General features: G+C 41.0%; 2 protein-coding genes across 8 annotated transcripts in view; one reads left to right on the forward strand and one right to left on the reverse strand.

Annotated features, from left to right (window-relative positions):
• The window catches only part of FRYL (FRY like transcription coactivator), a 460530-nt gene extending 445157 nt beyond the window's left edge, over positions 1 to 15373 (forward strand). For 4 of the 7 annotated variants that reach the window (XM_073608470.1, XM_073608466.1, XM_073608468.1 and 1 more), the window contains 5 exons: positions 60 to 128; positions 1657 to 1674; positions 6480 to 6590; positions 9861 to 10057; positions 13215 to 15373. In XM_073608470.1, the coding sequence (XP_073464571.1) occupies positions 60 to 128; positions 1657 to 1674; positions 6480 to 6590; positions 9861 to 10057; positions 13215 to 13473 (654 nt within the window). In that variant the 3' untranslated portion in view covers positions 13474 to 15373. The remainder of the gene's footprint in view (positions 1 to 59; positions 129 to 1656; positions 1675 to 6479; positions 6591 to 9860; positions 10058 to 13214) is intronic. The other 3 variants (XM_073608467.1, XM_073608471.1, XM_073608472.1) reach the window with 1 other exon arrangement.
• A 10627-nt stretch (positions 15374 to 26000) lies between these two features.
• Positions 26001 to 27268, reverse strand: part of ZAR1 (zygote arrest 1) — an 8623-nt gene continuing 7355 nt past the window's right edge. The window contains exons 2-4 of the mRNA XM_073608473.1: positions 26947 to 27039; positions 26796 to 26870; positions 26001 to 26309 (exon numbers count right to left, since the gene is read on the reverse strand). Coding sequence (XP_073464574.1) covers positions 26166 to 26309; positions 26796 to 26870; positions 26947 to 27039 — 312 coding nt within the window. The 3' untranslated portion in view covers positions 26001 to 26165. The remainder of the gene's footprint in view (positions 26310 to 26795; positions 26871 to 26946; positions 27040 to 27268) is intronic.

Here is a 27268-nt window from a genome sequence, read left to right on the forward strand (position 1 = left end):
GTAGTATTCAGTTAAGACTGAGCTGTTAATTGCAATATGTCTTGTGTGTTTGATTACAGTGGCTGGAAAATTGCAAGAAAACATTTGGTTCTGGAGAGGTCAGTCATGTTCCCAATACAGAAACCCAGGTAAGCTGGCCTAGTTATCTTCAAACTGAGCTAGTAGGAATTGTTGTAAATTTGGATGTGTATCGTGTGGACAGAAAAAACTCCTTTCCCTGGAGGTATAAAAAGCATTAATTAGAATCATAAGTTTTGTTATATTCCTTCACACACGTAGCAATAACTAGGTGTATTGTGTATCCTGGAACCTCTAAAGCCGGTTTGCTTGATTAAAGAACCCTGAAATCTTTAGCCTTAGGTAGATAACAGATTGCCTGTAGGTGCACACACAAACAAACATGTCATACTTACAATGCAATACAGTGCAATGGTTTTGAACTGAGCAGCCCCGATCCTCCTCTTCTCTGGCCCCCTATTAGTGCTCCTGGCCCCTCCCTCCTGCCAAGTGCCCCCAGAGAACCCAAGCAGGCTTGCTCCTGAGCCGTTGCTCTGTGCTTCCATTCAGACACAGAGCCAGGGCTCAGCCCCACCCCCTCTCTCTTCCTATTGGCTCACTGGCTATGATTGACTGTCTGATTGGCTGTCTCAACCAATGAGAAGGAAGAGTCCGCGGAGAATCGAGGCTCTTGTGCACATCGCTGGATCGCATTTGGGGGGCTGCTGCACACAGAAGGTTTTTCACTTTCATGCATAGAATGCATGAAGGTAAAAAATCTTGAGCCTTTAGAAGCACTTTAATCTTGCTGATGTGTGCCATCTTCAAGAGAACATAGCAGAAGACTAACTGCAGAGAATGGTGCTTTCCTTCCTACGCTTTGTGAAGATTTATTATGCCATTCAGTTCATTTTCTTGGCATTCTTGTAAAATAATGCCACGCCCCGCAAAAATTAGACTGGACTAATTGCAAAGATATACTATCATTTTTCTTGTTGACATTACCAATCTAGGCTGCTTTATACATAGTGGAGTAAATCGGCCCCTTCCCACCGAATAACTGTTTAGAGTGAGTGAAACTTAAGCTGGGCAGATGTTCAGTTCTCTCACCCAATATCCAGAAAACACGGTAGGTTAATTGGCTCCTACTGAAATTAGGTTTAGTTCCTGTAAAGCACCACAGAACATGTTGATGCTGTAGAAATAAAGTAAATCTCAGAGGGGTTTGATTACTGTGTTTATGATTTGAATAAGAATTTCACCATATAAGAGATTTAAAACTATTGATTTTTTTTTCAACTTTCTTGGCTGAATGTTAACCCAATCCTTTCCATGCAAAAAGTAATCATTATTAATAGGTTGTATTTTCCTTTGGGAAATGGCATCTAGGCAATCAGTTATGTTCAGCCACTATGGGATGCCTTCAATAGTGTTTACAGGGCTTGTAAAGTAGTCTCTTAGAAAATTATTTGGGCTTGATTTGAGCACATGCCTCCTTTTAGGCTCTTACTGTCGGTATAATACTACTCAGGCGATCTCGCTTTTAGAGAGAAGCTGTTAAGACATTACTGTCTGTTTGCCCAAAGTTCTCAGAGTATAACTAACTTTCCGTCTTTTTCTTTCTTTGTGTTTTTGTGACCTGCTCTCCTTCTTGCTTAGCAAATGGAAGTTCTAGCAGTAAGTGATGGTTCTCCATTTATCCAATACTTAACATGTCAGATCAAAGCCTGACTTTCACCTGTCTTGTCCATTTGTTGAGCTAGCAACGTCTTGCCATTGTAAGATTACAGTGTGCGCTGGGTCTGCATAGTCTTTGTCCATATACTGTTGACTGCTCATTAAAATCTCCTTACTCATATGTAGTTTCTGAGATTTGTCTTACTATTCTGGTTATTATCATCATCTTGTTACAATAAATGTGCCTGTCTGGTACTAAAAATGAAGAGAACCTCCTTTTTATTAAAGGGCAGTATCCCCAAGTAGTATTCTGACAGCCTTTCTTCTTCTGCCATAAAACCTTTCTCACTTGTAGGGCTTGAATGCTGCCTACCAATAGTACAAAAACAGAAAAGTAGAACTAATACCTAGTAAACAACAAACGTCATATTAAGCCAAAACTAAAATATCCATTTGCGTGACCTTATCATGCAAATATATGGTATAAAATTTTCTGTGTCTGCTGAGATGTTCCCCCGAATATGCAACTGAATTGGCAAACCCAACCAACACATTAGTTGTTGGTGCATAACTAATAAAATGCCCCAAAGCAGAACCTGTAAGAGAAAGGAAGGGAAATGCAGTGGGTAAAATAAGTATAGAACACGTTACCACAAAAACAAAACTGATACGTTCAGAATTTAAGTAATGCGTAAAAAAATGGAACGACACAGACAAAAAGTATTGAACACGTAAAGAAAGGTAGGTGCAAAAAGGCATGGAAAGCCAAGACACCAGCTGAAATCTATCGATAATTAGAAAGCAGTCCTGCCCCTTGTCAGTGCAAATTAATATCAACTGGTTCAATCTCAACTGATGGCCTATAAAAAAAGGTGTCTCATTACCAAGGTGTCACACAAGAAACATCTAATGATGGGTAAAAGCAAAGAGCTCTCTCAAGCTCTTCACAACTTTATTATTCCAAAACATACTGATGACATTGGTTACAGAACTTCAGAATGTTCCAGTGAGCACTGTTGGGACCATAACCTGGAAGTTGAAAGAACATAATTTCACCATAAACCGGCCATGACCAGGTGCTCCTCGCAAGATTTCTGACAGAGCAGTGAAAATAATTATCAGAAGGGTTGTCCAAGAGCCAGGGACCACTTGTGGAGAGCTTCAGAAAGACCTGGAAGTAGCCGGTACAATTGTTTCAAAGAAAAAAAATAAGTAATGCACTCAACCGCCATGGCCTGTATGCATGCTCACCACGCAAGACTCCATGGCTGAAGGAAAAGCATGTTGAAGCTCGTTTAAAGTTTGCTGCACAACATTTAGACAAGCCTGTGAAATACTGGGAGAATAAAGTATGGTCAGGTGAGACCAAAATTAAATTCTTAGGATGCTATAATACACACCATGTTTGGAGGTCAAATGGCACTGCACATCACCCCAGAAACCCCATACGAACAGTGAAGTTTGGAGGTGGGAGCATCATGGTGTTGGGCTGTTTTTCAGCATACGGTACTGGCAAACTTCATGTCATTGAAGGAAGGATGAATGGAAAAATGTACCAAGACATTCTTGATAAAAATCCGCTGCCATCTAACAGGATGATGAAGATGAAATGAGGGTGGACATTTCAGCAAGACAATGATCCCAAAGCCAAGGAAACTCTCAAATGGTTTCAAAGAAAGAAAAGTTCATAGAAGAGGCCCACGTAACCTTCAAGATTTAAAAACTGTGTGGAAGAATGGGCCAAAATCACACCTGAGCAATGCCTGAGACTAGTGTCATTCCATTTTATTACACACAACTTAATTTGTCAACTTTTTTGTTTTGGTTTCTTTGTATGTATGGGTTGTTACTGAGATGTGGTGAAAATGTAATGTCAGCAGCACCATTAGAAATATATTTATCTAGAAAAATGGTGACATGTTCAATACTTATTTTACCAGCTGTATGTTAGCTATGGCTTCCACAGAATCCCTGCCAAATAAATATCTCTAGTTTTGCTATGCACATAGCTTTGTTTAGCAGTTAAAGGGCACACGCACAGCCTACTCACATTGGATGGCAAGCAAGGGATGCCAGGTTTCCTAAATTTTTTTTGCATGATTTTATATTTTAATTCTATGGTGTCTGACTGTTAGAAATATACACATACTATAAAATATTGTGTTTAAAACCTATCCTCAAGTCACACCAACAGTACACAGATCGGTTGCCATACTGATTGGCTTCCTGTATGAATATCCTCAAAATATGAACAGTTTGTGAGACTCAAGGACAAGTTTGGGAAACACTTACAAATAGTTACAAATAGTAGGGTTTTTACACAAAAAGATTTATTAATTTTCTCGATTTGCTGTGGGGTTTTGTTAAAGGAACTATTTAGATGCAATAGTGCTTCTTGGAGTACCTCTCTAATCTGCAACATATTAATAAAATGTAAGTTCAAACAGAAAGTCATCAACACATGCAGCTGTCCTTTCGACTCTTTATTTTATGTTTGTCACACTAGCATTTGTATTGCTCAGGACAGCTCACCACGAACAGAATTTCTAAAACCCAACTGACCTTGACTTATGGTTTTGCTAGCTTGCTTCTAAAACTAGCAAGGTAATGCCATGCTGCTGCAGCCTCAGTCACGTAGAATTTGCAGTTTGACATGGGTTGCTTTTGCTTACCCAACCTAAAAATGAAACATTTTTATTGTTCCCAAATGCCAAGTTGAAAAAACATCTGGCAGTGACCAGCCCCCCAGTTATACTTACCTGAACCCTGGAACTTGACCTGGCGGGGACGCACTGTCTCTCTGCCCGGGGTTCTCGGCTTTTGATTGAGCCGCCGGGGGACCCCAGAAGACGACGTTCGGGGCCACTCTGTGCAAAACGATCTGCACAGTGGAGGTAAGTATGATTTGTTTGTTATTTAAAAAAGAAAAAAAAAAACAAACCCTTAGCCTCGGTTCACACTGGGACAACTTGTCAGGCGACCTAGGTCGCCTGACAAGTAGCGCCCCGTTCAGTACAATGGAACCGTTCTAATCGGAGCGACGCAAGTCGCTCCGACTTAAAAAAAGGTTCCTGTACGACTTTGGGGGCGACTTGCATAGACTTCTATACAGAAGTCGTTTTGCAAGTCGCCCCGGCAGTCTTGTGCAGGTCGCCTCTGTGAGGTGACCTGCAAGTCGTGCCGCCTCTGGTGTGAACCGAGGCTTACAGGGCCTTTAATTACAAAGAAAAGTTAAAAATGAATACTCACAAAGTATAAAAACCACACATGTATATATGGGAAGTCATGGGACAGTGTAAAACTGTTGTGGAGGCACAGTCCTAAAAGGGTACAGATAGATAAATGGGTGATGAGCTGCTACAGGCACAAAGTCCGGATCTCTGTGCCACTGGCTGTTAATGGCGAAATGGCTCTGACAACCCAGTAGGCATGTGTAGTCCCACGGCTTCCTCATTCCTGGTTTCAATGTCTGATGGATAGTAATGTCCATCTGGAGACCAGGGTCACAGGATGCTTTTCGAGGGACCTTCACTCTCCTCAGCCCATCCATCTAGCTGCACCCTTTTAGGACTATGCCTTCACCACAGGCTTACTCTCTTCTGTGGACTCCCATATATACATGTGTGGTTTTTATACTTTGTGAGTTTTCATTTTTAACTTTTCTTTGTAAATAAACTTCCTTGGAACTTACTACACCAGAGTGGTTGCACTGTCTGCCTCCCTTCCCCTCCCTTTGCTATTTCTTACCCTCCAGCTCTGTCGCATGGAAAAGAAGAGTGAGCTCTCAGCAGTTTAAAACTTTATAAATTCTGACCAGAACAATGCACAGTGATGCCTGGCTGCTTTTCCATACACCTCCATCTCACACAGTTTCACCTTTCCCAGTCTGGCCACAGTTTTTTCAGCATTGATGTAGGGGGGTGCTCCTTTTTCCCCACAGAAACCAAAATCTGTAACCTGCAGCTAACACCAAGCTTCTCTCTTTGTGAACAGAGAGTGAAGTACAATGTTGGAAAACATTAGTGTGGCAAAAAAAAAAAAAATTTGAAAAAGTTTAAGCAAAACTGTATTGTCCGCTTATAAAATAAATTGTGAGCAGAGGTTTTATTAAAGCAGTGCACCAAATAAAAGCATTATATGCCCTTTAAAAATCCCGGGCAGCAAATTAGGCACAGAGTTACCGGTTGCATAGTAAAGCTAATAAATTTTGTCTGGGCACCAAGGCTTTAATTAGCTGCTTACGAAATGGGTTTAACCTTAAGTATTGGGGGGAAAAGAAAACAAGGGTAATACCTATATATTTTTTTATGACCCAGTCGCTGCAAAATAGCAGTATGCATGAGCCTTCAAGGAGCCCAGCAACTGGTTCAAGTATACAAACCTAGGAAAAGCCTCTAATAGTATTAGTGGGTAGACTGTGATCTGTATACTGAATTGGTTTCCCTTGTAATTGTGTATTAAGTAGAGTACTACATGCACATATTGCTAGAATCAGTATGATATAACTTTAAAACTTAGGTCTAGTTCTCTTTTTTTTTTTTTTTTTTTTGTTGGCTTGCTTATTAGTCTTCCTCATGAAATTAATCTAACCGGCTGCTGGTTTCTAAGTAGCACGTCTGATTCCCTCGTCGAGGCCGTTTCCATGTGTTTTTTATTTTATTTAACACAATTCTTGACCCTTTGTAATCATTAGTTGCCTGCACTTTTCTTACTTGCATTAACCAGTAACAACATTTGATTATACAGTCTGTTATGTATAATTAGTACACCAAAGTTACGTCTTGCAATTCCTCCATGTTGTCTAGGAGCTTGAGCTGTGCCGAAGGCTTTACAAACTGCACTTCCAGCTGCTGCTGCTATTCCAGGCCTACTGCAAGCTCATCAATCAAGTGGACACTATTAAGAAAGAGACTGAGGTATGGTGGCCAAAGGCCATATAGATTGAGATGTGTACATTGGCTGGGATATATAGATTGGTGGTTTCAAAAAAGGCTGTGGTCACTATTATATCAAGAAAGCCTTAAACATTGGTTGCCTGTGCTGCCACCTTATTTGCTTAAAGCTAATTTGTCAGCCCCAAGGAGGCAGCTATTCTATGGAGTAAAAACTATTTACTCATAGGTACACTGGGCTTACCTTACATGCCATCATCCTGGCTGCAGGAAGTTCAGTCTCTGAAAGACTTGATAATCCATGATGAACGGGGACAGTAGAAAAGGCAATTTTTAAAGAGGGAGTCCCGTGAAAAAAAAAAATGTAAAAGTCAGCAGCTTCAAATACTGCAGCTGCTGACTTTTAAAATAAGGAGACTCACCTGTCCCAGGGTCCAGCGATGTCGGCACCCAAGACCGAATCGTCCCTCGGTCCTCGGGTGCTGCCGCCTTTCTCTGTAAGGGATTTAGGAAGTGAAGCGCTGCGGCTTCACTTCCCGGTTCCCTACTGCGCATGTGCGAGTCGCTCTGCGCTTCCTAACTGGTCCCTGCTGTCTCTGGGACCCGTGTGTGTCCCAGCAGACAGTGCGGTGGGGATGGGAAGAGGCATAGACTCCCTTGGGAGTCTATGCCGGAAGTGGGTGCAAATACCTGTCTTAGACAGGTATCTGCACCCCCCTCCCCCCTGAAAGGTGCCAAATGTGACACCGGAGAGGGGGGGGGGGTTCCGAAAAACGGAGGTTCAATTTTTGTGTGAACCTCCGCTTTAGTAGAGCATTGGGGGGTTAGAATAGCTGTCCCTTTTTTTTCTTTTTTAGTGTTATCTGTGTCTCCAAAACAGAGTTTTACCATTTTCTCTTTGTTCTAATGAGCATTGCCACCAAGAATTTTATTTTGTCACTAGAATAAGAGTCACGAGGAAGTTTCCACCGTTGGCGCCTATTTTGGTGACAGCTGTCTAAGGCCGGCCATAGAACCTACTCAACCGGCTGATATCCCAATCATGTATGGGCAGGCTTGAATGTACCAGGTTTATTGATTGATCAACTTGGGTACAACAAGCCTGTTGGATTTTACATACCATTATTGCTAGCATAGCCACTAGCAATGATCACGGTCTTCTCCTGGCAAGGACGGCTTCTCAGCCCCTCCACCCACCAGTATACAATGTCTGTGTTGATGAGCAATCAAACAAATTTTCCTTCCTGCAACCCATGGTCTGTGGTAGCACTTCTGTCTGTCTGGGCACACCTAGACAGCCAAAAAAAGAAACTGGAAAGGGAATGCATAAAATTCTTATAAAAATGTTTTTAAACTTGACAAGAGGTACGCTATAAAAATATTTATTGAAGGTGAGTAAAAGAAAATCTGCTAATGGGACCCAACAATGAACAAAACCTGACAGAGTATGTATGTATATATATTATATATATAAAATATATATAATATATATATATAATTTAGATGTAAACCTTAACTGATTTGCATATAATAAAAAAAATACATTTTCTTTATAATGCCCTTTTCATCAAAAGATCTCAAAGCGCTACAGGTTAAAACAAAAAAGAAAAAAATGAGCAATTTATACAATGAAACGAAAATCTAAAATGGACAAAAGGCTTTGCTAAAAAGAAATGTCTTAAGACCTTTTTTAAAACAATCAGTAGATTGAGGAGCCCTTAAGGTGTCAGGTAGGGCATTCCACAGGCACGGGGCAGCTGCACAAAAGGTCCTGTCTCCCATTGTTGTGAGTCTAGTTCTTGGTATATGAAGAAGATTTGAGTGATTGAAGCAGAGGGGACGTGTTGTGTTTTGTAGTTTGAGAAGTTTTAAGGTAGAGGGGGGCATGTCCATGGATACATTGGTATGTGAGGAGAGAAAACTTGTACTCAATCCTGTTGGATACAGGAAGCCAGTGGAGTGAGTAAGGAATGGGAGTACTGTGCTCATGTTTCCGCACTCTCATCAGGATACTTGCTGCAGAGTTTTGGATGTACTGAAGCCTCTGTAGACTCTTTCTAGAAATCCCAATGAGAAGTGCGTTACAGTAGTCCAATCTGGAGGAGACAAAAGCATGGACCAGCTTTTCGGCATCTGAGAGGGAGAGAATGGGACAAAGTTTAGAGATGTTACGGAGATGATAGAAAGAGATCTTGCATAGGTGATTTATATGGGCCTCAGAACTGAGTTCGGAGTCAATTTTTACACCAAGATTTGTGACTATGGGGTCCATGGACACTTTTTTGCATTGTGGTAATCCTCAGTTTAACACACGATACTACAACACACGTAGTGTAGTGTATTATGGTCCCATTTATGAGGGTTTATTGCACCACTAATACCGTAGTGAGAAATATAACCACACTGCAGTTTGCCACAGTGTACCACATATGTGCTGCGTCAGAAAAATTGATGCATGTATTTTTCGGCTGTGTTTGGTGGGCTTCTTTGTATCTCAGTGCTGTTGATATCCACTTGCCTCTTTGCAGCCTCTTCCTCTCTACATCATGTACTCCAGCAATCGGTGCATGGCATTTCTGATTGTGGGTTTCCTGATAACAGCAGACCATCCCTACATAAGCGTGTTTAAATGTCCACTTGTGTTCTCTATCGGAAGCCTGGGTGACTCTATAGGAGCAGGTGCGTCACTAGGGTTGGTGTCACCTGATGCGGAAAAAATTGGTGTTACACCCCCTTCAGTATAGACCTCCTCCAGTACAGACGACCCCCCCCCCCCCCCCCAGTGCAGACCCTCCCTCAGTGCAGACACCCCCCGTCTCCTCCCATAGCGCCTCCCCTGCACATGTCCATCTACATTACAATGTAGCGTACAGACCTCAGAACAGCACGGCACATGCACAGCGGTGTGTGTCTCTCCTCGGACTCCCTCCTCCTGTATACATGTAAGCAAAGAGGAGGGTGAGACAGCTTTGTCCACTTCAATGAGTGAGACAGCCGCGAGCGCAGATCAGTGTAGGGGGTGCGGTGCAACACTGCCCACAGGTGTCACCTCTCTGGCGGGTGTCACCCTGGTGCGGAACGCACCCCCCGGCCTTCCCTAGTGACGCCACTGTATAGGAGCACTATTAGGGGGGGCAGAGACAGAGCATTATTACCCTATGACAGGGATGTGCCTGAACAAGACATGGCAGGATCACCAGGAATTGTTCATGAAAGCTTCAGTTTTTAAAATATTGAAAATGGCAGTGTCAAAGTTTGTATGATGGTTTACATCTACTTTAATACATTTCACAGGTCATAAACATGTCAGAGGAGCTGTGTCAGCTGGAGGCATGTCTAAAAGAAGCAGAAGCCAGCACTGACATTGGCATCGAGGATTGTGACTTCTCTGATTTTTACCAAGCGAGCGCTGAGGCTGCTGTCCACTCTCTCATTGAGGCCCTTAGAGGAAAGGAATTTGTGTCAGCCATTGCACAAGTTAAGGCATTCAGGTATGGTAAAAATAATCTTCATTACGGTTATATCTGACCAAGAGTGTGTGGCTTAATAGAAGGTCATGTTGTGAAGTTCTTTTTCATGGGCATTTGGATGTGTGTTGGATTTAAACACTGTAATCTAAGTGAAAATACACTAGTGGTGATAATGGCAATTTTTGTTCTGCTCATCCTAATTTATTCCTTGTCACCCCAATCAAACTGGAGGTTGATGGTAGACGTCTTGTAAACCAGCAAAAAAATGTAATGGATAGAAATCATAGATGCGATAGAGCAATAAATTATTGTGTGTATTAATAAACCAAATCATTACTAAGTGATGAAATTGATAAGCATGGAATTTAGTCTTATTGCTGTTGCGATTGCAATGGGTCATCTTTAGGTCCCCTCTGTGGAGTTTTTCATACATAGGCGAGTTTGAAGGCCTAGTTTAGAATTGGTTGACTAAAATCTTTCTTGTGATTTGAATTTTTTTTAATGTGCAGTTAGCATGAATAGACAGTTAATATGGCAGCCACCAGTTTTATAACCATTTGGATGTCATGTTTATCGATGACAATTGCCGCTTTTATAGAAGCCGACATTATACATTTTAAAATGATTACCATATTTATTGGCATAACACGCACAGGCGTATAACACACTCCCCAATTTTAAGAGGGAAGTTTAAGGAAAAAATGTTTTCACAGTCCCCCTCCCCCCCCTCCCTGCACAGTATACAGCCCCCCATCCAGTATATAACCCCACTCCCCAGTACACAGCCCCCCATCCAGTATACAACCCTCCAGTACACAGCTCCCCTCCCCCTGCACTCCCAGGAAACCCCCAGTCTCCTGGGTCAGTGCTGCCAGCATTCTCTACAGTTAAGAAAAAAATCACTGCCAGCCCCTTCCACACTGCTCCTCCTGTGTCACTCATATTGTAAAACGAAGCTTCCATATACCTTAGTAGCTCAGATTTTTTTCCACTGACCTGGTCACATGACTGCTCTCTCTGACGTTACATAGATGGTCATGTGACCGCTCTCCTCCTCCAATCTAAAGCTAGGAGGAGGGGGAGTGGGAGGAGGAGAGCAGCCAGAAAAAACGGAGCTATTGAGATATTTACAAGCTTTGTTTTATAATGACACTGACACAGGCGGGGCGGTGTAGAAGGGGCTGGCAAGTAATTTTTTTTTTAAATCACATAGTCTATACTTTAGACTATGCAGGCAGCACTGTCCCAGGGCCAGGAGAGGCGGGGCAGCTGGCCTCACACACCCCCAATGGGTGGCTCGTGGGGCAGACCGCCCGATCCCCACCCCCTGTTGGTAAAACATAGTATTGGCGTATAACATGCAGGCACTGTTTGTCCTCTGTTTTCAGGGGGAAAAGGTGTGTGTTATACCCTGATAAATACGGTAATTTACTTATTTGGTCTCCAAACTATGGCCCTCCAGTTGTTCAGGAACTACAATTCTCATCATGCCTAGTTATTTCTGTGAATGTCAGTTTTACAATGCCTCATGGAACGTGTAGTTCTGCAACAGCTAGAGGGCCGTAGTTTCATCCCTGATGGTTAGATGGGCTGTCATTCTACTGGTAGCTTGTCGCATTTAAGTTGAACTCCAGCAAAAATGTTTGTGTTTATGGGGTAGTAAGGCTCAATTCACACCTATGCGTTTTTGGTGCTTTTTGCAGAAATATGCTCCAGTTCATTTACCCTGGTTTGCTATAGGACATGTTCACCGCTATGCTTTTTTCAACCTCTGCGATTTTTGAAAGGGGTTAGAGACTTTTTTAAATGCAAAACGGTGCTTTTTTTTGGTTTAATAGACAATGGAGAAGCTGCAGAAAAGCTGCCCAACAACAAATTGTCCACAAAAAAAAAAGCTTAAAACATGCAAAACGCAAATTGCGGTAAAAACAGATCAAAGGTATCGTCCAAAGATATTCAAAGGACTCAAGCGCTGACGTGGAAAAGACTACTGATGCGGATACCAAATAGTTAACAAGAGATGACCAAATAATATAGCTGCAACTAAAATGAGTGATCAGATCAAATATGTATATGGTGGTTAATTGCGCTAATATTATCCTCTTATTACTAATTGAATACTACAATCCATGACTAACTGAAACCATCCTCCTTAAATAATAATAAAACACCTCCAAGTAATATCAAAATTTGTAAAAATCCTCATATCATATTATATATAAAAATACTAAAATTACCCTCCGTCATAAACGTGAATGTGCTCATAAATAAATGCATGAATTGTTAGAACTAATTAATATACAGGTGCTCAAAAATATATATATCTGCTGCTTAGAGAAAATATAAATGTGTGCATAAAATAAATGCTTGAATTGTTGAAACTAATTAATATACAACTAAAATATTGGATTTTAGTTTATGCTGAATAATTTATGTGGTACGGCACACATTTATATATATTTTTTATAAGCAGCAGATATATTTCTGAGCACCTGTATATTAATTAGTTTCAACAATTCAAGCATTTATTTTATGCACACATTTATATTTTCTCTAAGCAGCAGATATATATATATATATATATATATATATATATATATATATATATATATATATATATATATATATATATATATATATATATATATATATATATATATAAATATATAAATAATTTTTTTTTTTTTTTTTTTTGAGCACCTGTATATTAATTAGTTCTAACAATTCATGCATTTATTTAGTATTTTTATATATAATATCGTATGAGGATTTTTACACATTTTGAGATTACTTGGAGGTGTTTTATTATTATTTAAGGAGGATGGTTTCAGTTAGTCACGGATTGAAGTATTCAATTAGTAATAAGAGGATAATATTAGCGCAATTAACCACCAAATAATTTATTTATCTTCCAAAGATACCATATGGTAATACTGAAGATGCAGTTTTTTACTATTTAAAAAATATTTTGTCTGGAGTTACAGTTTTGAGTACCAAGTCACTTTCTTTTTTCATTTTGAGTACCAAGTCATGATATACACTGACATATTGATGTCTACTTAAAATGTCTACTGGAAATTAAAAAAATGTTTTTGTTTTGAAGAGATGAAAAACTGTGGTGTTTCCACAGTACTTGTTCCTGTGCCATCATAATGATTTTTTTTCTATTGCTTTCTAGGACTATCTGGCCCAATGATATCTTTGGCGGCCCAGAAGACAATCCGATCCAAACACTGCTGCATATATATTTCCGTCATCAAACTCTGGGCCAGACTGGCAGCTTTGCCATTGTTGGCTCCAAGCAGGACATGTCCAAAGCCAGTTCTAAACTGATGGAGCTAAATGTAGAAATCCGGATGTCACTACGTATGGTGCAGTCCTACCAACTCCTATCTAAAGCCAAGCCTATCACCGGTACGGTGAGCACTAACGTTTGAGCACCTGCTTCTAAGAAAGCCTTGAAAATGAAAGCACTGGACGTCTAAAGATAATATGAAGCACCTTTTGATATTTACTGTATGTCTTTGAGTTTCATCCTTTTCATGACTGTTCTGAACTCCAGCAAGTGGGACTTTCAGAATCCCCCTTCCCCATTCCCCCAAACCTAGCAGCGAAATGTGATGGATGCTCTGGTTCTGTAAAATTCATGTGACAGTAGAAGCTATTTGATCCCGTTCTGTTACATATAGAATGTACCATCCATAAGCAAAAGGGCTAACATGATGTATATAAATAAGCAGTGGCAATACGGAGACTGGATCCACGGGGAAAGACGGTGGACTTCTGGTAGCGGTCACTTGAGTCTGAAGCCTGCTAAATATGTACAGTGTCAAGACTGTCCCATGTGACTTTGGCAGATGACTTATAAAGACTGTGGAAACCATTGAGCTCATTATTTATGTTTGATACGTTTGTCCTTTATTTTCTCCTTTGCTTTTTTGTTGCCCTGCCTAAGCAGATGGGTAACAGACGGGACCTTTTTGGTTGTGTTTTTGGTATGAATGTGTGTACATAGTCTCCACGCATGCCTCAAAGAGTTCTGCAACATTATTTTTGGATAAATTTTTATTTTATTAGATCTAACAACCCATAGCTTGTAAATGGTAGTACATTTAATTATTTTAAACCGAGCTTTCCTCGATATTTCTAAAAAAAAAAAAAAAAAAAAACAAGAAAAAAAAAACTTAATTTTATTAGATGCTGCTCAGTTCTCTGACCAGTGCTTATGGTATAAATACTGATAACTAACCAAAAAGTAGCTGCCTGCAGAGACTTTAATAATGTATATTTAGATATATGCTGCCCAACAGCAGTTCTCACTAGATAACTTATTTTATTCTGTATATATTCTAGGATCTGGGGATAAAACCAGTATTTTTCTTGTATATGTGTGCAATGCACTGTTCTAGGATGACCAGTGTACATAGCCTCTGTTAACCCTTTCAGCAGTGGTGTTGAAAGGACACCTTCATTGGTGGACATGTTGAAGTAGAATTTGTATTCTATGATATAGAACAGGGATGGTCAAATTACAAAGTATTGACAATTCCTTATTTTGTTTTTTCTTTCTTTCTTTTTTTTTTTTTTTTTTTTTCATAACTTATTCATTATTGAGGGAATTGTTTAAGAATAAAACAAGAAAAGCTACCAAAAAAATACAACATTGGCAATACCAGTTCATTGTAAAAAGGAGAAAAAAAGCAGCACAAAAAAATAAACCATTTCTGTATACACCACAAGCATTATTATTTTTGTAAAACATATGAATGTAGTTGCAGGGTACTTGTGACGAAAAGGAATATTCCGCATTTTATACGTTTTATCCACTGTGATTATAAAAGATAAGAATATATTTCTTTGCACAAAGATATGTAGCCTTTCATATAAAGGTCATATTTAGTGTTGCCTTTTGCTGGGGGCAGTGGACCCCCCGAAAGCCTGAGTTTTGCTGTTAAATATGTGCTAACTGTAACACTCGGAACTGGTAGACTGCAGTAGAGAGGTCACCATGGCTTGAAGAGGTTAAAGGTTAGACACAGAGCACTGTCAATGATGGCAAGACATGATCCTGTAAGCAAAAACCTTATTGTCCCCTTACAGAGCCACAAGAACCCAGGGGGACAACTGTCTCCTAAGTAAACGTCACATTGAGCAGTCACTGTATTTCCTCCCCCTGGAGAATATTGCACGGGGCATGTGGTATTGTAAATGGCATTCTTAATATAAATATTGCTTACTGGGGAGAGCTAGTTTTATTTCGCAGTGCAATACATTTTTACTTGCATCTTCCTAACAACTTTTCTTTTTGGTTAACAATAAAAAACATTGCATATGTTACATTGTTTTTCCTTTTCTGCCTAAACATTCACGGTCAAAGTTGGCCTCATGCACCCCCCACCTTTTTTTCCAATGTACCCTTTACACAGTTTTCTGCCTACACTTAAAGGGGGGGGTTATTGTTTCCCACTAATTTCTGTTTAAAAAAACTGGGCCAGCTGATATATAGATATATATCTATATATATATAGATAGAGATATCTATATATATATTTTTTATATTGAAATACAGCCGTATGAGCAGGAATGAAACCTGCAGGGTAAAATGAATTCAGTCAGTAAAGCTGAAATGCTCTTTACCTGCGTGTGCTTTTTGTTTCAATAATACACATTATCAGAACTTTTGGGGCCCATTTACTCTGTTGTGGTATGTTAAGGTATCCAGTACATTTGAATGGCCCGCCTAATGCACCAAACAGGTGTGCACATCTGTTGGCAAGGTGGGTTGGGATGACATCACATCACACCACACAAGCGCATTAGTATTATCCAATAATTTTGTTTGCACCTAGGGTCCTTTCACACAGATGTCCTCTGGTCTGTTTAGCGGGGTATCTGTGATGAACAGATCCCCTGCTGAATCTAAGCAGGATGGATGTTAGTCTTGTGACATCTTTTTTCTGTATTTTGCCAATGGACCTTTTACATATCTGTATTGAATCTATGACCTCTGGATGAAAACAAACTTCCATCCATTTACAATCAACTATTTCTGATCTATCATGTTTATGGATCTATGACCTCTGGATGAAAATGAACTTCCATCCATTTACAATCAACTATTTCTGATCTATCATGTTTAGGCACATTTTTTATTTTTTTTTGCGGACATGGACAGACTCCAAGGTGAGGCCGTATAAACTAAACACATCAATTTAAATCCACCTGCCCATAGACTTGCATGAAGCTACCAATCGGGTCCGCCTAAAAAACGTAACATGACAATGAACTGATCCTAACAGCTGTGTGAAAGGACTCTAAACAAAACCCTTGTAACACCATGCTGCTTCTGTTTAGTCGTTCCGCATTTAGGGTCCTTTCACACTGGCTGTCTGATCAGGTCCGCCTGTCAGTTTTTCAAGCGAGCCTGATCGAACCTTGCAGTCTCCTCTATGGAGTGGCGGATGTCGGCGGACACATGTCTGCTTACATACGCCACTATCCTATCCTGCAAAAACCAGACTGATGGCGGTCCTATTATCCATCAGTCTGGCGGATCAGATCAGATACAAATGGATATGTAGTCCGTTTCCATCTGTTTTCCCCATAGAGGAGAACGGGACTGTGTCCGTGTCTGCTCTGCACAGCGGAGCGGACAGGAGCTGCTAAGCAAGAGGAATCTGCTGCACAGAGGCGTCCATGTGAAAGGGGCTTAGTAATGACTGTGCAGTTTGATTATCCTTTGTCACTGCATACACACTGCTGTCATTAGCGAAACTCAATGCAGATACTACTACATGTGGACATAGCTTGTAAGTTTGCTGGTTATATTATTTTTTTCAATGTATAGTTCTCCTTTAGGCTGGGTTCACACTATTGCAAATTGGATGTGGCTTACATCGCATTCAGTTCGCAGAACATTTGAAAACATGTTATTTTCAATGGGTTTGGTTCACATATGTGCATTGCACACAATTTGTGTGCGTTTCCTAGGCTGCAGCGTGGTGTGAGTTGCGACACAATAATCTTCAATGGGAACGCATCTGATTCGCAGATGTGTTCTGTTCTGAACAGGAATTCTCTCCCCCTCCTCCCTCTGGTCAGCTGATCCACAGCTACAACGGAGAGGAACCACTGAATGAATCATTTTTATCTTTGCAAGGAAACCGGAGCTGCAATTCACACCGGACTAGTGTGAATCCAGTCTCAAAGGGCATGTCCAGAAAACCTTTTTGTTGGTTAGAGTGGAAGAAGTATTGGAATTTAAGTTTTTACTGCTATCTAGGGTGTTTCCCACTCATAGCAGAGACAATTATGCTCACACCTTCATGAAGAGGCATAGAGATGGGCCTTAAAGAGGAGTTCCACCCAGGGGGTCGGGTAAAAAAAAAAAAAAAAATTAAAAGTCAGCAGCTACAAATACTGCAGCTGCTGACTTTTAATTGGACACTTACCTGTCCCAGGGTCCAGCGATGCGGGGGATCGAAACCCTGCTCGTCTCCCCCTCCGTTCAGCGGCGCCGGCATTGCAACTGTGGGTGCCGGGCTGTGGCTTCACAGCCTGGCACCCACTGCGCGAGCGGAGCCGCACACCGTGATTGGCCGCTCAGTCACCTGGGACCTGTAATGGGTCCCAGATGATTGACAGCGGCAAGGGAGCAGAGCTGAGCCCTTCCTGTGCCGAGGGGAAAGTGATGTCACCAGCCCAGGCACTGGAAGGGGCAGACTACCAGGGACCCCCTAGCAACAGGCATTTAGAGGTAAGTAAAAATATATCCAAATTTTTTTTGTTTTTTTGTTTTTTAGGATTTTTCAAGTATTTTTGTTTTTTTGGGTGGAACCCCACTTTAACATCAGGCTGCAGCACATATATGCGTCACTGAATTGTTCCTCAAGTACACTCACTCGGCAACACAAGAACACTGACCGAGCTGTCACAGGCAACTTCTGACAAAGGCCAACCGGTGGGATGGGCTTCTGTTTAAGTCATCAGTGCAGCCAATTACATAATAATGAGCACCTCCAGTGTAACATCCCACCTAAAGAGTTGGTGACAAAGGGTTACAGTTTCTCGCTACTCTACTACAATAAAAAATGTAATTTCTGTGTGTGGTTGTTGATTTCCCCTCACTTTCTGGCTCATGAACCATTGGCACTAAGAAAGGACAGTGGGAGCCTCAGATAGCACTAAAATAGTAATCACTCTTCCACTATTTTTTTTTTAACATACATTTAAAGTTGAGCTTATTCTTCAGTTAGGGCTGCATATACAGTACTTAGTGATACCCACAATTCTCACATTTTTCATGATTTCCCCTATTCAAAAAGTAAGCTTAATATTTAAAGTGACAAGCAATATAGTTTCCCATGCCATTAAATAAATTACATTTAATAGCATGGTGAATATGGAATTACTACATGCATAATGGAGTTCTCTTTGCTACCAGTTGGTGAAATTTACTAGGTGTTATGTATTACTGCAAGAGCTAGAATTCAGTCTCCACAATTAGGCCAGCCGCAATGTCTAAAATAGGGCTGGGTTCACACAGGTTGAATATCAGCAGTTTTAACAGGAACCAGCTGACATTCGGTCAGTGTGTACAGCTGTCTTTCCAAAAAAAAAAAAAAAAAAAGCCGCTCTAACTAACTTTTGTTGAATGGCTATGCTGGAAAACCAGCATCTGTTCTGCAGTCGCAGCCTATAGCAGTCCCCCTCAGAACACAAAAGCACAGTGGAGGAAATCGCCACACTAACATGAGTGTGTTAGTATGGCACTCTTTTCCGTTCAGTTCAGCCCAGGAAAAAATTTTTTACAAATGACGTGTCAGACTTAAAGGATAAGTTCACATTTACAAAATAAAGCTAATTTTTTTGCAGGTACAAAAAAAAAAATATGCATTTATTTTTTGTTAGAGACCTGTAAAGCATTGCACCCATGTCAACATATCGTGGGTGTCATGCCACGGTCCTGCAGGCTGTCTGCCCATACTGATGGGAAGCTCCATATACTACCTAGAGTTGTCAGCAGCACTCAGGTAGTTCATTGAAAATTACAAGCCAACAGCTGCAAATGCTGTTGGGACTTGTTTTCCTATTCACAAAACACTAAATGAACGATGCTGCTGGGCAAGCAGAGCCACACTCAGCCACGGTTTTTAGTTTTTGACAGCGATCGGGGAGAAGATCCCCCGCTAGCTGTTAAAACTGGGTGCGGGGGGCCTTTGCAGGTGTAACGTGTTCCAGAAGGTCAAGTTATCCTTTAAAAGGGTAACTCCGCTTGTTGGGGGGGAAATCTGCAAAAAAAAATAGCGTATACAATTGTGACACAAGTCATATTGTAATTGAATGTTATTAAAACAACCTTTCCTTTTCAATCTGCAGTGCTGTAATTCTCTGTAAATTGCAATATGGCTATCTGGAGGCATTCTGTACACAGATGGTGTACAGGACACCCCCCAGGTATGTAAATTCCTGTTTGTTTTATTGATTCCCAGAATTCTGCACCGAGGTACAAATCAGATTTTGAGCATCCCCTGCAACAAAAGTTATTTTTGGTGAGATACTCTCCAAGGGAAATAATGGCAAAAGGAATGCAGACCCTGCAAGTGCAGCAGCTGATTCACTCACATGGATACAAACAGCTATTTCTTCAAAATAACATGAGGTGGGAATCTGCAATAGTTTGTTAAAATCCCTGCAATTTCCCCTCAAAAGTGGAGTTACTCTTTAAGGCTCACTTACTAAGGGCTCAGACCTTCAGGGTCAGGTGCATTGGGGCAGTCCCTTCTGGGATGGCAACACATCAAATTGTCCAACAAAAACAGACATGCACTATCTTTGGTAATGTAGCACACCACAATGCATGTTGGGGTGCTCTTCAAAACCAATGACACTGTACCGTGCTACCACACCTGGAGGGGTGTGAATGGGCACTCAAGAAGCTGAGAATCTTAAAAAAAAAAAAAAAAAAAACTTAGTTCAATTATCTAATCATGTGAAAAGAAAATTCCCATTTTTCATCTGTACAATTGATATTCAAGATTAAATTTAAAGCTATCTACGCTCAAAATGTAAAATCATACATTCATTTCCACATTGTATTTCAATAATTTATAGCCTATTAACCTGAAGGATCTTTAATTTTGTAAACTTATTTTGTGAAGATCTCACATTTACTTCCTTGAACTCTGACACATATTCCCTATGTCCTGTAAGGCACCACTGTGTCACACACTTCAAAGCCTGCCTTCTGGATTAGAGGAAGAACCCCTGAGGTGGAGCATCTTCACTACTTCTGCTTGTGTCGGAAGGATGTGTACGGCTCCAATCCCCTCCAGCCCTCCTCTATTCATCCCATGTGATTGGAGCAGTACACACCCCAAGCAACCCTTCTACCCATGACAGTGTGCAGGGGTTTTTCTCCCCCACTGCAGCTGTCAAATTTGAAATTGGAGGAGCTGTACGGGGCTCTTCCCAACACAGCCGCATCATCCATTCAGAGATCGGTGAAGGAACTACAAGTCAGGTTACACGCAGGCTCATCGTTCCTAACAGAATGTGAATGTGGTAATCGGCATTTGTAATCTATAGTGCTGATAGGAGTTTGCAGGCTGCTGTGAAAACGAAATGCATATTTTCCTGCAAAATTGTGTAATTTTTTTATAAAGATGAACTTACCCTAACTGAAAGAGGACCCAGTTCTGACAAGCTACACCTCTGCAATTTTGCTGCTCAGTATTTAAAGTAGGGATTCATGGCCTCTCTAGTACACTAGCAAAGTTGCAGTTGTTACTGGGAAGTTAGTTACAGGAGTGCTATGATCTTTGTCGGAAGTTAAATAGGTGCAGCCCTTAGGCTCGATTCACATCTATGCATGTTGCTTTTGAGCGTTTCTGGAGTTTTTTTGTGATGCTTGCCACGTTTTTGAGCAGCGTTTGTTTTTTTTTTTACAGTTTTTTTTAGACTGTATACAGTTAAAAAAAAAAAAACGCCAAAAACCCAAAACGCATCAAAAACGCTGCTCTTGCGTTTTTGATGCTGGTCCATTGAATTCTATTACATGCAAAACGCTGCATTTTGCATGGAAAAAAGGTCCCTGACCCTTTCCAAAAATGCAAAGGTACAAAAAGGCATTGATGTGAACATGTTCCATAGGAACCCATGTTAAAAAATTCCCATGCATCAAAAAACGTGCTAGTGTGAATGGAGCCTTAGAGTTGATCTGCAGCTTTTAGAAGTTTGGTTTTGTTTCGAGCAAGCTGCTCAAAACAAAACATTCACTTCATTAAGGCTACTTTCACACTGCTCAGTTGTAAAAAAAAAAAAAAAAAAAAAAAAAACCACGGGTGCTTTTTTGATGCAGTTTACACTCATTTCAACAGGGAGTTGTTTTTTTTTTACTGCACCAAAAATGCAGCAAGGAGGATTTTACGAAGCACAGCAGACCTGCAGCTGATCAAGAAAAAGTTTCATAGGCTCTCATGGTCATGCATTTTATTTATTTATTTTTTTTTTTATTATAAAACACAAAAGTAAAAGCCTAAGAGATGCAGTGGCTGTGTGCTGTATAAACTAGGCATCCTCCGCTACATACATCTACAGCACTGTGTTCCAGCAGTGCAATGAAACTTCCCTTTCCGCTTGTATCTCACTAGTCAGTGCAGCTTGGCAGGATGTAATGGCCGTCATGACCACCAGGATACCAGGCTGAGTAGGAGCAGCTGTCTCCTCTGGGAGGCCATGTTAGAGTGGCACATGGGAATAACAGCCACTGGAGTCACAGGACTGGATATGCTGTCCACGCCCAGAGGAGAGCAGAGTTTCTTACGCCTCTGCTGACAGCCCGAAGTCTTGAGAGACATGCAGAGCCTAAAAGTCACATATAGGAGAAAAAAAAAAAAAAAACAGGCTAATTCTCCAGCGGGGCTCAGAGAAAAAAGTCCTCTCAGTCAGCCATCTTGGACACTCCCCCTCCCTTCCCACACCTGGAACAAAATAGACTGAGTGGAGCTTAGCCTTTCACAGAGCTTTGAGTGAATGAATTCAAAGCTTCCTCTGATTGGGTGAGTTGGCATTTGTGATGTCATCAGACCACCTCTCTAATGATTTATACTAGGGTTGTACCGATACTAGGCATTTTTGTGAGTATCGGTACTCGTGAAAATGCAGTGATGACAGCTTGGGAGCTGAAACGCCACCTCCTCCTCCCCTCCTGAAGCGGGGATCTGAGCAGCCGATCACTTCCCGCTGGCAGCACCTTTGGGCCCTGTGTTCCACGCTGGTCCTGGCAGCGCAGCTGTCCTCTGAGTTTCTCCATCTGTGGCTTCCCCTTCCTGGCCAGACTGGGATTTTCTCCATCGTACCACACTTGGTTCACCTCCCACTGGACTTGTTCTGCTATGCCGAGCCTTTTCTTCCTACACTTCCTGTGTGTGTGTTTTTATTAGATAATAAAATAGTTTATGGTTACTGCACTGCCTGTGTACAATACAGGGGGTGGGAGACCAGGCTCTGCTCAGTGACCTCCCTGTGTTGAGTCCTACCTCCATCAACTGTCACCTCTTCCCCCTAGCGATCACAGCCTTTTCCATCCCAACTCTGCCACCCCACAAGCCCCATTTCACTCCACCCTCACTTATCCCTCTACTCTTTCTAGGTAATTGGCATCAGGGAGTACTTGCAAAAAAAAAAGTATCAGTACATCCTTAATTTATAGTTAAACGCTGGGGATCAGCCTTAGTGTGGCTCCCAGTTCAGGGTCTGATGCTTTGGCCCCATAGATACTGCACAGGAAGCTATGGAATATTGTTTGAGTAGGAAGTTTGCAGTCAATACTTTATATACAGGGGATCTCCAAAGTTTCTAAACGGGCCAGTTTACTGTCCCTCAGACTTTAGGGGGACAGAGGGAATAGAAAGTGTCCCTACCTCAGGTAAACAATGCCTCGAACTTGGTGATCAGTGGGAGTAAAGCCATATATAGCACGTATGGTCAGTAGGAGGCGTAGTGCTCTGATTGGCATCAGTTGGAAGAATAGTACCCCATCATTGGTGTCAGGGACAGTAATTGTATCTTGCTGTCGGTGTCCAATGGGAATAAGTGTACCCAAAGGGCCAAGCCAAAAGGCTGCAGTGTGAAGTTGCTATATAGAACAGTGAATTGTTCTCTTTTGTATGAGACAGGCTTCATTAATGGGAACTGGAATTTTTAGGGCTGCTTTACACCTTCAGTGGGTCATTTTGAATGGGCTGCCAGCAAACTAGACATGACCCTGTTGTAATGTGCTGCAACACAATACGTTGCCTTAGTAAATTGGGGTGGTGCAGTACTGTGCCTTACTGCAACAGTAGTCTGAAGCTGGCTTTGAGCCATCAACCTCATGGGAAATAAGCTTCCTACAATTTACAGTCTTGCATAGAATATTATTATTAGTTCTTATACAGGACTGCAGTGATTCAATAAACACACGACCTACTAATTAGTATCAGAAGCAAGATGCTAGGGTATCAGATTTCCCACCTGTTTGTATAGCTTTTATTAGATTTACAACTTGAAACCAAAATTTAGAGATGGGATCTGAGAAACTAGGAAATTATCTTACATACCCCAACTTGAGTGGTTTTCACTCAAAGTGAATGTGTCATGCAACAAATGTGGCTCTTACTGGCAACCTGAAAATTCTGGTTGGCTGTCTGTTATGACCCTCGAGTTTCAGTACTCCACATGCAGACAAGGAGTTCTAAAATAACTGATTTCCTGATTTGCCACCCAACTATGACTCGTAATAAAGCAAAGGGTCAGCATGATGGTCAAGCAGCTAGCATTTTCAGAATGCCAGGTTATTTTAGACAGGCTAGCAATGTTTTTTGCGTTTCAGTCCTCACCTTATACACTAACCAATATCAGCCAACTCTAGTGGGTTTTTTTTTTTTTTTTTTTTTAAATTTCATTTCTAAAGGGGGGATAAGCCTCTGTCAGCATTGCATCCATTTCCTACCCATGTGATAACCAACTTTAGACAGCAGGCAAAAATCCAACAGCATCACATGCAATAACCTAGGAGTAGCAGAATGGGGAAATGTTTAGAAGTAGTATCCTTGTCTGATTTCCCCTATACCAGTGATGGTGAACTGTGGCACCTCAGATGTTTTGGAACTACATTTCCCATGATGCTCAACTACACTGCAGAGTGCATTAGTATCATGGGAAATGTAGTTCCAAAACATCTGGGGTGCCAAGGTTCTCCATCACTGCCCTATACCATCTGCAAAACAAGGCAGTGGTTCAAACTCAACTTGACACCATTAGAAAAGTGAAGCATCTACAGAAAAACAAACAAAAAAAAAAAACAAAAACAAAAACTCAATGCTCCCCGCTAAAACCCCCACCTGTGGAAGGGAATGCCTCATCCTTACCGCTCTTCAGCCCCATACACACTATCAGATTTTCTGCTGAATTTTTTCCTTCAGATTTACCAAAACCTTATAATATGGAGGGCAAACCTTAGGAGTTTCAATTCGTATGCAATCAAGCAGACCCTTGCACTACATGGTTTTGGTAAATCTGAAGACAAAAATCAGCACAAAATCTGATAGTGTGTATGGGGCTTTACAGTAAAGAACCCTCTATGCAGTTTAAGGTTAAATCTAATTTCTTCTAATTTTAATGAGTGACCACGTGTCTTATTAAACTCCCTTCTTCGGAAAAGTTTTAACCCTATTGTGGGGTCACCAGTATGGTATTTGTAAATTGAAATCATATTCCCTCTCAACTGTCTCTTCTCCAGAGAGAATAAGTTCAGTGCTCGCAACCTTTCCTCATAACTGATATCCTCCAGACCCTTTATTAGTTTTGTTGCCCTTCTCTGTACTTGCTCCATTTCAAGTACATCCTTCCTGAGGACTGCTACCCAGAACTGGACAGATTATTCCAGGTGAGGCCAGACCAGAGTCTTGTAGAGTGGGAGAATTATAGTTTTATCTCTGGAGTTAATCCCTTTTTAATGCATGCCGATATTCTGTTTGCTTTGTTAGCAGCAGCTTGGCATTGCATGCCATTGCTGAGCCTATCATTTACTAGGACCCCCAGGTCCTTTTCCATCCTAGATTCCCCCAGTGAGTAGATTGCATTCATATTTTTGCCACCCAAATGCATCATTTTAAATTTTTCCACATTAAACCTCATTTGCCATGTGGTTGCCCATCCCATTAATTTGTTCAGATCTTGCAATGCTTCCACATCCTGCAGAGAAGTTATTGCCCTACTTAGCATTGTCTGCAAATACAGAGATTGAACTGTTTAGCCCATCCTCCAGGTTGTTTATGAACAAATTAACTAGGATTGGTCCCAACACAGAATCTGGGGGACCCCACTACCCACCCCTGACCATTCTAAGTACTCCATTTATCACTACCCTCTGAGCCTGCCCTTGTAGCCAGTTTTCAGTCCATGCCAACAGACCTTACTTTGTACAGTAACCCTTTATGGGGAACTGTGTCAAATGCTTTTGCAAAATCCAGATATACCACATCTAATCTATGGGCCTTCCTTTATCTAGATGGCAGCTCGCCGCCTCATAGAATGATTCCTCATGAATCCATGCTGATTACTGCTAACGATAGTTTTCTTTACCAAAATCTTGTATATGATCTCTTATCCCCTCCAGGAGCTTGCAATACTATTGATGTTAGGCAAACTGGTCTGTAATTCCCAGTGATGTATATTGGCCCTTTTTTTAAATATTGGTACTACATTGGCTTTTCTCCAATCAGCTGGTACCAATTCCGTTAGTAGACTAAATATGGAGTGAATCCCCCCCAGCAGAAAGCAATAAAACCTGACCAGGTCAGACCCTTCACTTCATCCAAACCTGAACAGTTTTCACTGGAGTTTGATTTTAAGATCAACTCCTCACGCTATTTAAAAAGCAAAATCAAATGCACAAAAGTTCACCCGAAATAGTTTTCTTCATAACCTGTTGATTTTATTCATTATACGGATGGAAGTGCTTTGACAGTTTTTATTATAATAATCTGTATTCGGCTACTCCAAAAGAAAATAAAAAAAAAAAAAAAAAAATGCACTTTTCCAGCCAAAAGAAAGAACAGGTCAGTAGGAGTATGCACAAGACCGATTAAATTATATACTTGAAACTGAAGGTGCTATCACACGAGAGCCTTTTGCCCTTGCACCTCCCACACAAGTCTTGGCGATGGGGCCTCTTCGGGTCTACATGACGCTGCTTCACGGGACACACACATCGGGTTTGTTTGCAGCTCTGTAAAAGAATATAGTGGGTAATTATCAGTGTTCATGTTCTCTCTATACTATGTAGTAGCCATTGTTGTCCCGAGGCAGTCAATTCACAATCACCTTTTATATAGGCAGTTCTGCTGCTTAAGCACTCCTGGCACACAACCTCTTGTGTCACCTATACTATATATTAAAAGGTAGTTATAAAGGGCACAACATTTCATGCATTCTATGCATGAAGAAAAAAAAAAAAAAAAAACCTGTGTGCAGAAGCTCCCCCAATCCTTAGCTGAGCCCCCTGCGATCCAGCGATGCTCACGATAGCTGTGGCTGTATGGGGACTCTCCCTCACTGGCTGAGACAGCAGTGTGAGCCCATACCACTTTAATTCCCAAAAATACAATTAGGTTGTATTATTCCTTTATAGATGAAATATGCACATCAGGGGGCTTGGCCTATCAGAAGCTAAATAGATGCAAGAGCATTTATATTCCAGGCTGAAAACACTTACTTGACACATAATGTCTTCCACTCGATATGGATTAAATGATTTCTGACATGTCCTGCAGAATTGTTTGAAGTACACCTGCAAAAAGCAAGCAGTACAGAGTCAATGAATCAATGGCTTATGCCACATCAAATAACAGACTAAATGCACCTACCTTATTGGTGCCCTGAACACACCAAACATAAGCACTTTCCCAGCGAATGTTGCAGTCTTTACAGTGGTAGTAGCCATACTTCTGCTCCAGGAACTAAAGGTAAAGTTGAAAAAAAAAAAAAGATTTAAAAAAATGGCTTTTAATATGCAGATCTGGGAACAAAAACCTACAGACCTCCAACTTTCTGAAAACTCCCAAGACCAGCATGATTTTAGAAGCAGTTGACCAGGAATGGTTTAACATTTCGGTAGGATCTTGAAAACGTATCAATTACATTTGAAAAAGAATTACAGTTGCTACAAAAGCAGCTTTGGAATGTCAT

Source organism: Aquarana catesbeiana, linkage group LG01 (genome assembly GCF_042186555.1).
Source record: "Aquarana catesbeiana isolate 2022-GZ linkage group LG01, ASM4218655v1, whole genome shotgun sequence".
Classification (NCBI taxonomy): Eukaryota; Metazoa; Chordata; class Amphibia; order Anura; family Ranidae; genus Aquarana; species Aquarana catesbeiana.